The 13,978-nt window shown below is 33.9% G+C and overlaps 1 protein-coding gene across 1 annotated transcript in view; it reads left to right on the top strand.

The window, feature by feature from the left end:
* LOC145661049 (vesicular acetylcholine transporter-like) overlaps positions 1 to 13,978 on the top strand; it is a 2,637,391-nt gene that overhangs the window by 1,430,466 nt on the left and 1,192,947 nt on the right. The window contains exon 6 of the mRNA XM_081726491.1: positions 11,908 to 12,082. Coding sequence (XP_081582617.1) covers positions 11,908 to 12,082 — 175 coding nt within the window. The remainder of the gene's footprint in view (positions 1 to 11,907; positions 12,083 to 13,978) is intronic.

Here is a 13,978-nt window from a genome sequence, read left to right as displayed (position 1 = left end):
CACAAGTAATTGATCACAAGTAATTTAACAACCACGTTCTCACCTCGTCATGCAATCTGAAAAAAGAGAGAACAAACAGAACTAAATGTTTCAGTGCCGTTTATTATAAATAGATGAACGTACCTGTAACATAGTAAGTTTTTTTTACATTTCATTGCCCCAATTACGTAGCAAGTTCGTAGATATGCTTTAAAATTACTCACAAGAAGAGTCTAGTCCATGATGGCACGCTTCAGTTTGTGATCACATTTCTAAGCCAATGCACGATGAATCCGACGAATCTTCTCGTAGAATTTGTCCTTTCTTCCAGTTCAAAGAATTTACTAAACTGACTTCCAGGGAGAACATATAGACCGCATTATGTTGCGATTTCTATTGAAGAAAATGACTTATTCAGAAATTTTTGTGTCAGTCCATAATCAGACGTCCATTACCTTCAGGTACACCTTGACAAGTCCTTTGTTTCACTTATATTCTTGATCACACCCCTTTTTAGTTATAAAACACTTTGTGGGACAGCTTTAATTTACTAAAAGCTTACATAATATTCACTACAACACTTATATTAGCAGTACGATTTTTGTTGATCATTTATATGCTTTTATGGATATTGATGTCTCTTTTAAAGTATATCATTATTTATATATTTTCAAAAGTACGTTGGGGTCAAGACTCAACTTCGTTTTAAAATTTTGTCAAGTCATCGTTCGTACACACACATTTACACCAAAAACCAACTTTTGCGTCTCAAAATTCTCTACTTTCTTCTTCCTCTGCTTCTACTCTCTTTCTTTCAGTACCACCAGGTGGCAGCACAATCAACGGGAAGAATACACCACACAAAGTGTACGAATTCAGATGAACGTCACATAATGCACTAACGCAGAATTTGCGTTTAAGCGAAAAATATATGAAGCAAAATTTTGGTACAGTTACATTGGCGGTCGAAAGGAATGCACATGCACCATTGAATAATGGTAAAGGTTCAAGAACCCTGACTGTAGTTTCACTTCAATAATCATCAATGTTCCAATGTCACTCTGAACATTAGTTCACTAGGAATTTTATAAGAACTTTCGTCGGCTGACACTTCATCAGATAAAAATGTCTCATGTTAACGTAGAAAAACGACGAACGCGTGGGGCATTTATACGCATACATAAAAGTTTATACGGCTTTTATATGTAGTCTCTCTCTTTTTTTTTTTTTTTTTTTTACATTCGGCACTATCGCTAAGTTAAACAATTATACGTGCATGACTCACATGGATATACATATAATTCTCATAATATACTTTTGATATTTGGATTACAATATTGCTATATGCGCTCCTATTATTAAAAATAAGACAAACATCATACGAAATTATGGCATTATTCAAGCATAACATATTCACATTACTTATTTTACGATATTATACAAAAACTATAAAACATGAACAAATAATCAGTATGAATTACTTCGCTTATTAGACATTAATTAGAATCATATTTTTAATATTCCAGAAAAGGAAATAAACAAACTTATTCTACACATACTTAAAATTGCATAAATGACGAAACATTGTTAAACTTCTTACGCTATTCTGACAAAGAAGTTGTGAAAAACAAAATCGTTATTCACAAATACAAGGATTACACATCATTTAAATATAATAACTACATGAAATAAATTTATTACCACTCTTTTGTGCTGGTACAATAAGAGTGAGGCCGGATAGAAGTAAGTCTGCCACACTTTTACGCTAATTAGCGCCTATTCACTTAAATTTATAAGTCTCCCTTCCCCATTATTCATTCATAGTTTCATCAGACCCCTTTGGAATGGCAACAAGACCTTCTAGTGAGGTAGGAATATAAAACAACATAGAAAAATGAACCCAAAGGTTAAAGATAAATGAGGGGGAGGAGTTGCCATTCATAATTCAATACTCGTGTTACAGTATTCCACTGACACACAAAAACTTACTCTCACTCTAATAAAATTAGAGTTTATTATCGTTTACATTAGTAATAGTACATGAATGCTAAACAACTCCCCTTATACAATTGGTAGTTTAAGATCTTACTATTAGTTTCGATAAGTTGTCGCAAGACATCAACAAAACAATACGATAATTCACATAAATGAGAGTTTCTAACTCATGGTTTTTCTACATATGAATACTAATGAACAACATTTTCATACATATTAAATATTTAGAAAACAATCATATCCCTGACTTTTTTTTTACACGTCACGTCTGTTTAGCTTAGGATTTAGCAAATGATTTAAAGCTAATATGAGAGTACGATACCGACAATCTAGCTTATCATTTAAATATAGCAAATATGTGTCACATTTTAATCGCTCTTTCAACAACAACTGACCATTGAATTTATTATTTTCACTCGTGTTGAAAACAGACAAACTAACTTTCGTTACATTTAAAGAATTCACATTTACTAAAGTTTCAGGTTCACAAGAATCAATTTTTCACTATTTTCTTTTACAGAATCAAATTCTTTTTCATGAATATCCTTCTTAGCTAATTCTAACCAGATGTTCTTAGTTTTCTGAGTGGGTCTCCGCACTCTCATACGATCAATAGAAAGTACACCACAAGATTCTCCGGTTAAAGGATCTACAAGCTCAAATACTTTGTCTGAAATTTTACTTTTACAAAACAGGGGACCTTTGTAAAGCATGAAAAACTTACGAACTTTTTGTCTACTGCTGAACTCAAATGTGATTGCAACAGAAATACCAAATCATTTTCTTTTATTTTATATTTTCTTTCTTGGGATGCATTATATTTCTCGTTTCTTTCTCTAACTTTTTCACTTTTGCGGTAGTCAGCCATTATGAGTTTATTTTCCCAATTCACAGGTTCACTTTCATCATAGCATTCGTTAGTTAGAATGCCAAAATGCTTCAACACAGAGTAATTTGCTTTTACATTTAAATGAAGGCTAGCAGGGCTGACACCTAAACTAATACACACAGAATAATTCAACAAAATGACAATTTGAGGTATGTACCTCTCCCAAGAAGTATGTTCTTCGTTACACAGTAATTTGAACAACCTATTTGTCTCTCTATGGATTCTTTCTACAATTGATCTCTTCGGATGGTAAGGAGTTACATAGTGAATTCTAATACCATACTCTTCCATTTTAGATTTGAATTTTGCCGATACAAAACATCCACCATTATCCACCAATATGGATTTAGGAATTCCCATGGTTACAAAATAATAATATTCTAGACACCTTAAAACGCATTTAGTCGTTGCGTTTCCGATTGGGAACATTGTGTAATATCTACTAAATACATCTAAAATTGACAATGCAAATTTATTTCCAGTATGAGAAGGTGGGTAAGGTCCTAACAAATCAATTGAGACCACGTCTCTTACATTATTTACAGCTACAGTTTGTAAAGGTCTAGCTGGTGGCGAAGTTTCAACTTTCGTACGTTTACAGACAACACAATCACGCAAATAATTGCTGATATCCCTACGCATAGATTTCCAATAACAACAATCACTTATAAAACCTAAAACCTTTTCGAAACCAAAATGCCCTTGTTCATGATAATTTTGAATTACATCGTTCACAAGTGAAGGAGGAATACAAATTTTCCATTGATTAGGAAAATGGTAACTGCGATTCAACAAAATTCCATTTTCAATTTTGTAAAATTCACCAATATTACGGTTCTTAACTTTAAAATAAGGATCATTGAAATTCTCTAAATACTTCATGATATTTTCATACTCTGGATGTTCTCTTTGTTTACTGATTAAATCTTGAACAGACAAATGTTTAAAACAAGAAGGCAACACTTCGTACTTATTAACTTCATGCTTTTCAACCTGAGGAAACAAAATGATACGTGACAATGCATCGCTAGCTTGATTATCTCGGCCTTTAATATACACAATTTGTACGTCAAATCCCTTAATTTGTAAGCTCCGACGAGCAAGCCTAGAATTCCACTGTCTCATTTTGTGTAAATATACCAACGAATTATGATCCGTATAAATTTTTACATGTCTTCCATACAACAATTGAGACCAACGTTTATGCGCGACTACAATTGAGAGACATTCACATTCCGTCACTGTGTAATTTTTCACTGCAGGCTTTAACGTTCTACTATAAAATCCTAAAATATGTTTCTTACCATCTACTTCTTGAAAAAGAATATTTCCCAAAGCAACTGAACTGCAGTCAGTAATTAAACAAAAATCGTTATCTAACAAAGGATATGCAAGCATCACCTCTTGTCTAAATCATTTTTCAATTGATTGAAACTATCTTCACAAGATTGATCCGAGATCCACTTTTTATTTTTCTTAAGTAAACCAAATAAAGGTTCAGATTTTTTAGCGAAATTTTCAACAAATTTGGCACACCACTGGAATAAACCTAAAACTCTTTGTAATTCTTTCAAATTTCTAGGTCTTGGAAGGTCTTTGATACACTGTATATAAGAGGGATTCTTTGTAATACCTTGCGGACTAATGTCAAACCCTAAAAAGCTAAATTTCGTGTTACAAAAAGTACACTTTTGTAGATTTAAAGTCATGCCAGCCTCGTAAACTTTCTGAAATATTTGATCCAAAAATTGTAACTGTTCTTCAAAAGTCATAGAAATTACTGATACATCATCAATATACGAGACTACCTTTTCATACAAACCTGCACCAAGGACAGTTTGCAAACACAACATAAAAGCAGCTCCTCCATTTATATAACCAAACGAAACTCGAGTATATTGATACATTTTACCATTCCAACAAAAAGCTCTGTATTGTTTACTTTCTTCACTTAAACATACTTGCAAATAACTTCCTACAAAATCTAGACAAGATACGAATTGAATTCCCTGGAATTTGATGAGAAGATCATCGATCTTATTGACTTTTAACTGCTTTAATTTCACAAATTTGTTCAATTGAGTTAAATCTACAACAGTACGAAGTTTACTAGTATTTTTCTTGGCTACACATAACAAAGGATGACAATGCACGGAGACACATTCTTCCACCACGCCACATTCTAGCCATTCAGCTATTTGTTGTTCAATATTTTCTTTATACTTAAAGGGTAACGGGTACTGGCGTTTTACAATCGGTTGGTCTGTTTCAACTTCAATTCCGTATTTAAATTTATTACATTTACCTGGCAAATCGCTAAGGACCAATCTATGTTTCAATAACAAATCATATAATTGCTGTTTTTGAACATTAGTTACATTTTCAATTTCAAGAACTTTTGTTCTAATTTCATTAACAGAAGGAAAGTGACTTTGGATACTACAAGTAGTTTTACTTAAATTACAAATATCCTGATTTACTTTTACATTATTGTGTGATTTCTGTATTTCCTCATCCAATTTATGAATTAGTTCCCCATAGAAATGATACAAAAAATTTACTTCAGAAGGTTCGTTCAGACGTGCTTGTTTCATTTGCTCTACGTTCAAATCATTATTGATAGTATACTTTTCCACATGTTCAAATGCTTTGCTGTTTTCTAACAAACTATCCATCCATTCCTGCGTCAGCTGTTTCTTATGAATTTCTAAATTCTTAACTATTGGACACTCTAGCACAGGTTCGACTACATCTTCGTTCTCGCTTTTTGCCATGACTACACGTTACAAATACACAAACACAATAACCATCAATAATACTTTCAAGTTAGCACATATAGCATATCATGAGAAATGAAACCTGTCAAATATTACAACACCTAGGTCCTCTCCCAGATGCTACATCCGTTACAAATCAGTTAATAATAACGAGAATTATTATTAATTGATTTGTCCCTGTGAAGGGCTTAGCCATTCTATTACGGTACAGCTTTGCGCTGCCCGGTACGCACCATCCTTAATCGGCTACCGCAGAGAACTCTTCATTCTTTGCCCCCAAATAATATAGCTTTGCACTATATTACTTGTAGGTTCAGAAAGTTCATCCCCGCGACAATCGTTCAAGGAATGCACGATACACCTTACCGTAATGGTCCAGATTCGGACGGAATCACCTGAGAGGAAACCTAAGGCGTGTCATAGAAAATAGATGAGAGCATCACCTACTTTCATAAATTGATCACAAGTAATTTAACAACCACGTTCTCACCTCGTCATGCAATCTGAAAAAAGAGAGAACAAACAGAACTAAATGTTTCAGTGCCGTTTATTATAAATAGATGAACGTACCTGTAACATAGTAAGTTTTTTTTACATTTCATTGCCCCAATTACGTAGCAAGTTCGTAGATATGCTTTAAAATTACTCACAAGAACAGTCTAGTCCATGATGGCACGCTTCAGTTTGTGATCACATTTCTAAGTCAATGCACGATGAATCCGACGAATCTTCTCGTAGAAATTGTCCTTTCTTCCAGTTCAAAGAATTTACTAAACTGACTTCCAGGGAGAACATATAGACCGCATTATGTTGCGATTTCTATTGAAGAGAATGACTTATTCAGAAATTTTTGTGTCAGTCCATAATCAGACGTCCATTACCTTCAGGTACACCTTGACAAGTCCTTTGTTTCACTTATATTCTTGATCACACCCCTTTTTAGTTATAAAACACTTTGTGGGACAGCTTTAGTTTACTAAAAGCTTACGTAATATTCACTACAACACTTATATTAGCAGTACGATTTTTGTTGATCATTTATATGCTTTTGTGGATATTGATGCCTCTTTTAAAGTATATCATTATTTATATATTTTCAAAAGTACGTTGGGGTCACGACTCAACTTCGTTTTAGAATTTTGTCAGGTCATCGTTCGTACACACACACTTACACCAAAAACCAACTTTTGCGTCTCAAACTTCTCTACTTTCTTCTTCCTCTTCTTCTACTCTCTTTCTTTCAGTACCACCAGGTGGCAACACAATCAACGGGAGGCATACACCACACAAAGTGTACGAATTCAGATGAACGTCACATAATGCACTAACGCAGTGTTTGCGTTTAAGTGAAAAAATATTAAGCAAAAGTTTGGTACAGTTACAAATGGACGCCAAAAGATGAGGTATATCAAAAATTTCGCAATCATAGATAGAAAATTCGACACGAAATCTCCTCTTTGAAAATAAGTGTGCTACACCGTTTTCGAAATTTACGCCTCTAGCAGAGAAAGAGGGCAACTGCTACAATATCTTAATTTGCTAGTTAGTTAGTATTTAAAACTGGTTAAAGCAAGGAAATGTTTTAACTGTGTGAACATAGTTACCAGTCGGATTCAATTGGACTTTATCATTTCACTTTGATTGAAGTGGTATCCTATTAGAGAAATAGGTTTAAATATTTCGCAAATAATAGTTTCATAAACTTACTCTTCCCGTTCGAAGAATTGGAATCGTGTATTCTAGTTTATTATTTTTAGGATATATTTGAGGGTCTTTTGAGCTCATATTAGAAACCTACAAGCACAATTTTTGAAGCTAAACATCCAAAGTTTAATTATGGATCTTAATGCTTCAGGAAGAGTTCAACTTTTATACCTTCATTTGTGACTAATTATTTTGGTTTACGAGGAAACCGCTCCATGTGTGGTTTTAGATTAATGCGACCCTTCACGGATCACACACCGATCTTCTACTCTGAAACTTACGAGCTCTAAGATTGATAGATTGGTTGATTGGGTGTTTGGCATCTCGTTTAGCACCGAGGCTGTATGAGACATGGACCTACACCTTAACTTGCCATTCTGAACCAAATGAGCTGCACTAGGAATCAATATTCTGATGGAATTAATACCATAAAATGTTACATTTCAATCTCAAATGAGTATTCCCGTATACAATTTGAAGTTCCAGGATGCGTACTGTCTTTCCACTTGGTGAGAGCACTAGTTTATTAATCATATTCTGATGAAACAGTGGACATGGTTTCTTTTTTCAACATACTCAAAGTTCTAATATTAAGAGGTAATATACTATTTTTTCTTTTCTTTTCTCTTTATGTTTTTACACGCAAAACAGTATTTGATTGGTAAACTTGTGTTTAAAACAGTGTCATCACTTCAAAGTTAAAAACATATAAGACAGTCATTTTTAAGGACGTCTGAGGTAACGTTCCTTTGCTAACTCACTCTACTGAACAACTGGTTGTAGATTTAAGATAATCCACGCTTCTCATTTTTGTCAATAAAGGGAAATATATAATCATATTTTTGTATGTGAACAATAATTTGTTTCTTTATGAATATAAAACAAACAGCACCAACAATAATGAAACATAATTCAAGAAATAAAATCAATAAAAAATCTTACCGTGGTCTTTATATATGCCCTCCCATTCATTTATTTTTAGTGGAGGGTTTCATCTGTGGTTTAATTGGTGTCACAAACATGCTTAAAATTGGTGGCTCTTTTAACACTACACTGCTCGCGCGGATTACTATTGTAGTCCAGTGGGTTTTAGTTTTCTGGTATCTGAGGGTTGGCAACACTTGTGACGTTGAGCGGTCGTCTACCTTCCTCCCCCATTTCTAGAACACCATTAGTCGAGTGATAGCACCCAAAGTCAACGCAGTGATGTTATACGGATTGTTATTTTCGCATGGACTACTATTGTAATCCGTGAGAGTACTGACGTGACAGTTTGTTTTCTGGTTAATGTTTTAACTGTTCTTGTTTTGAATGTATTATTTCCCATTATTCGCTCAAATATATGTGATATATATGTTAGTTTAAAATGTCAGAGTAAGAACAGATACGACAGTGGCTAACAGAAACTGAAAGTGAGGACGAAAGTGTTTCAGTATAGAACACTAAGATGAAATAGAGGACGCTGTTGTCGAGTAGTGACTCTGAAAAAAGTGCTAGTGACGATTTGGAAGAAATAGAAGATGAAAAAAGGAACGGTGTTATCCAGGAGGACAGGTTTCACGGAGAATTTGTGGAAAGGGCAGAATTACCAGATGGTATATTGGCCCAGTGCACCCAAGAAATACGCGAACACAGCCTCATAACATCATACCTACACTGCATAGTTATTACTCCACACAACAACTCTAAATTTGGAGTTGACATATTGTACAAATTGTGTCGCCAGTGTGATACAGCCAGGAATTCGCAAAGATGGCCACTCACTCTCTTCTTCCATGTGTTAAACTTTGCTGAAGTAAACGCTCTCATTGTTTTCAAAGCAAATAACAATGATGCTATGATCAACCGTAGAGACTTCCTGCAATCGGTGGCTATGAAACTTATCAAACCTCTTTGTGGAAGATGAAGAAACAAGAGTACCCGAAAAAGATGTTTCAGGTGCAGTAAGTGGATCTGCTCTGACTACAAACACACTCTTTGCACTGACTCTTATCACTGAAACATCCAAAATTTTGCCTACTTTTGACCTTGTTTTCAAGTGTAAACGTTAAGCTTGCAAACAATTTAACAACTTCTTTTTTATTTTCTATAACAGTTTTTAACACTTTAAATGCAAATTTCCTCTTTTATTTCAATTTTTAATCAAATAGCAAGAAAATAAACGAACATTTACAAAAATATAGAAAAATGCATACGCATTCTAAAGTTTTGGCTTCTAATCTTTTTGTGCATTAAAAAACAAAATGTTTGCACTGAAATATGTTCTTTATTGCTTGTGAGAACCCACAAAAATAATGTAAAAAATACCAATTGAATAACCACTAAGATATATATATCAAATGGACTACAGTCGTAATCCGCGCGAGCACTCATGTTTCAATAATTTCATGTGAGTACTGTAGTGTTAAAGTGATCAGAATTTTAACTTGCAAAAATGGGAGTCATGAGAATCGGGAAGGAGAGCCGGTTAATCTCTGATTCTCAGATTGCATTGGGCGCAAGCAATGCTTTACATTACAAAATACAAAAGTAACACATTAAAAAGTTTCGAACACTTAAGAACACTTAAAAGTTCCAGGCATGGACTAAAATCAAATGAAACGTTTTAGTTTAATGTACCAAAATTTTGCCCTTTAGGCTAGATGAGAGTGATGATTAATGGAAGTGCATGATTGTAAAATTAACCTTTTGTGTTGTTTTCTGGGAATCGAATCCGGTACCACGTGCTCCAAACATATATGCACTAATCGCTAGACTTGTTTTTCTAAACATTAACTGACCTTACGTTTCTCAACAACTTAATATTCCTATGTACCACTATTTACTCTTTTCCATTAACGTCTTTTTTAAGAACAGGGACACAAATGCACAAACGTCGAGTACAGTTAAATTTCCAAAGGCTCTTCCACCGGAAAATGAACAACCTGTTATTACTTCCACCTGAAATTTTATACCAAAGGTGCATCAGCTAGCCATTACCTCTACGAGGAGAGCTATGTGATCTAAATATTCCTAATGAATATTATGAGTATTATTACAAGAAATAACTGTATACTCAGCCACTGTAACGAGAGATTGTAAAATTGCTCTCATCATTTACATCTTAAACTACACTTACAGGATATTATTTTCATTTCCGCTTAAAGCAGGACATTTAGTCGCCCCGTTTGAGAATAATTACAAAAAAATCAAGACAATAGCTAAAATGATTTTCTGTGTGTGAAAACTTCCAGCATGGGGGATCTTTCCTCTTCCTAATCCCTAATATTTGATAGATTCTTGAACATCAAACGGCAAGGTTATTTTCAAAAGTTGGAGGAAGGCATCTACCACAATTCATTGAAATCGAGTACGTTTTACGAGAATTATGATGAAACAGGCAGACTCATGATCAGAGACACAAATTCTGGTTGAGTAAGTTCGTAGATACTTGCTACTTTCCTTTGAATTACGTGTATATTTAATTTTGAATGTAGCTTATTTCTGTATTTTATTAATGAAAAATAACCTAGAATCCCTTACCTTGTTCTAAAACACTACTTGCAGCCTTACATCGTTACCTTAGAATAAAGTAAGGAAAATTTAACTGAATAAAACCAGGTCTGAAACACTAGCACTACGTTAAATAACTGTTCCTTTGACGAAAAGTGAAAATAAAGTGTAATTGACGAATATTCGAGCGTAAATCAGCTGATTGTAGCAAGGAAACTGCTAGCTGCGCACTATCCTCATGTGTACCTTTATATCATTACCTTGAAGTAAAATAACAAAAACCTAACAGAATAAAACAATATCTGAAACACTAGCACTACATTAAATAACTATTTCTTTGACAAAAAAGCGTATTTGACGATATTCGAACCTAAATCACCTAATTACTAGCTGCGCCATATTTTTATGTATTGATTTCGCTATAAACTTTAAACATGTAAGTTACCTTTATACTTCGGTTGTGTGGAACTTACCGTATAGTAGTTGTTCTGTTTTCCCTACTTGTTACACTATATGGAATGTTTAAATTACATTTGCAAACGTAATATGTTTTGTTATTTTACAAAGACTCACTGCTTTAAAAGTTTTAATATGGTCAATTACATTATTAAGTGAACTGATTTTCTTATATCTTCAATTGTTTCGAAAGGTAAAAGATATTGTCCCGCGAAAAACATGCATTTTCATTTGTAACAGATAATACAAGATATGTGGTCTGAATGAAAGAACGAATGAGAGAGTGTATGGTAGCTCAAAGAGCAGAATGGGTAGGCTAGTAGTTAACCCATCTGTATGATATGCCAAAAGTAACGAGTTCGAGTCTCGATCAAGTCATGCGCTTCTTCACTCAATGTATAATATTGAATTGACACCTGTAGATGAGTTTGTAGGATGTAAATCAGTTGTTTCCTTAATTCGTTAGTATAACATTACTTTTAAAGTTATTGTGCAATGTTTACTGAAGAATTGAGGAAAATATGCTTACAAATGTTTTATAATAATTCACACTTCCTAATATTTTCCTGCTTATTTATGATCACTGGTTTTAATTTTTAATATTTGTTCTTTCAGTTTTATGTGTTGCCAGTTAAAGTTGACAACAACTGTTTATCAGAGGAAGAGATTGCATATCAACTTTTAGAGATTTTTGAAGAATCTCCAGCCTTCCCTCCCCCTCCTGCAGTGGGAGTTCTAACAGCAGATCAACGTCATGTGTGGGCGGATGTTCGAGAGAAGTTATGTCGTTGTACGTATTTTGCTATGTTTAGTTTTGTTTTTATCAGGTTTCAATGAAAAATGTAACGATCGTATATATATGTACAATTTACGTTGTTAATGTCAATAACTACAAGTTTCCATTTCTTCATAAGCATAACCACATAAATTATGAAAAGAGTTAACACTTCATCTCAATGCATTGAGTGATAAATTAGATAGCTGAAACCATTTACCAAATTCCTTGGTTTAAGCAAATATGATAACTCAAAGTCGAGTTGCACTTTGTTTAAATATATTCGGCAGGCGATGTGAGTGACGAACAGGTCTTGCTAACTTAACATAATGTGCGTTATTATTAATTCGTTATTTGTTACCATACCTATATGATAACGAAAACTGAGACTAAATGAATAACGTTACTGCGTTAAATACCGTTTTAGCTGTTACTGATAGAATTACGGCACTTATTAAAAATAACGTTATTGCCAGGCGAAGAGAGCATTTTGTTATTAAGGCTGGGTTACTGCTGCAGTAAAGTTAATGCATGATAACGTAATAGGTTTCATTAAAATGATTACGTTAAAGACATAAATGTTTAACTCAATATAAATTGTATTTAATTGCATCAACTATATTCGTTATTTGTTACGGTTTCAATATCGTAACGAAAAACGAAACCAATTTAGTAATGTTATTGTCATATGTATCATTTCAAATGTTACTCTCACAATTACGGTACTTATTAAAAATACCGTTATTGGCAGGTGAAAAGAGCATTTCGTTATTGAGGTTATCGTACAGTTGCAATAACTTTTGAATGCTAACTTAATAGGTTGTATGTCAATGATAATGTTAAAGACAGAACTTTTTAACGTAATATAATTGCATTAAAATATTCGTTACTTGTAACCGTTCCCATACCGTAACGAAAAGGAAAACTAACTGAATGACTTTATTATTTTAGGTATTATGTCAACTATTACTCTTATAATTAGGGTATAGAGCTCCTCCGTGGCTAAGCGGTTAGCGTACGCACCTTTGGCGTGGGAGATCCGTGTTCGATTCCCGGCAGGAGATCATGTGATTCGGATTCCACGTTAATCAGTAGGTCCTGTCTCATATAACCTCGCTGCTAAAAAGGACGTTAAACTCAAAATCAACTCAACAATTAGGGTATAAAAAGTAATGTTATTGACAGAAAAAGCAGCATTTCGTTACTAATTGTAAGATTAAGAATCAGTTCTGTACAGTTGCATTAAATGTTATTGAACGGTAGTGCGGTAAATCGTAAAGGAGAAGACTTGCTTAAAAAATGAAAATGAAGTATTTGGTTTTACGTCCCATGCTTATGCCGGATAGGCTAAAATGCATGTCGATTGCAAGAATAAATGTGAGAGAATTAAAAAAAAGTGGGGAAAGACGGGATAGCCCCAAGAAAACCCACATACATTGTGTTTGTCCTCCATAAAATCCACTTGGCTCAAACTGGCATCGAACCAGGAACTCCATGCAGCAGAGTGAACGCTCTACCACTGAACTACCGCGGCCCCTTTTCTTTTTCATGTACGACTAATATCTTTTTTTTTTTGTGTGTGTGTGTGTGTGTGTGTAGTTAAAGAAAATTATATCAAAACTTAGCCAGTATCCAATATTTCTTAAATATATGAGTACACTCTCCCAAAGGGGCAGTTTTGGAATTCCAACCAATGACGCTTCAGAAAACTTTAAGAATGGAAATTGAAGAAGTACTGATGAATTACTATAGTAACTCGTAAATGTTACAGGAAAGTGTACTATTTCAATTTTGAATCCAAACTATTAAATTATAAACAGCATTTCATTTCTTCTGAGCATTTGTCTTTTCTGCGGGACGCTCGGGGTTGATTTCCGCCGTGAGCTCATGTGATTTGGATCCTACGTAAAA

This window comes from Thermobia domestica, chromosome 1 (genome assembly GCF_964235325.1).
Source record: "Thermobia domestica chromosome 1, izTheDome1.hap1.1, whole genome shotgun sequence".
In the NCBI taxonomy this organism is placed as follows: Eukaryota; Metazoa; Arthropoda; class Insecta; order Zygentoma; family Lepismatidae; genus Thermobia; species Thermobia domestica.
The sequence above is the reverse complement of the archived record's forward strand: the minus strand, read 5'-3'. Positions and strand labels throughout refer to the sequence as shown.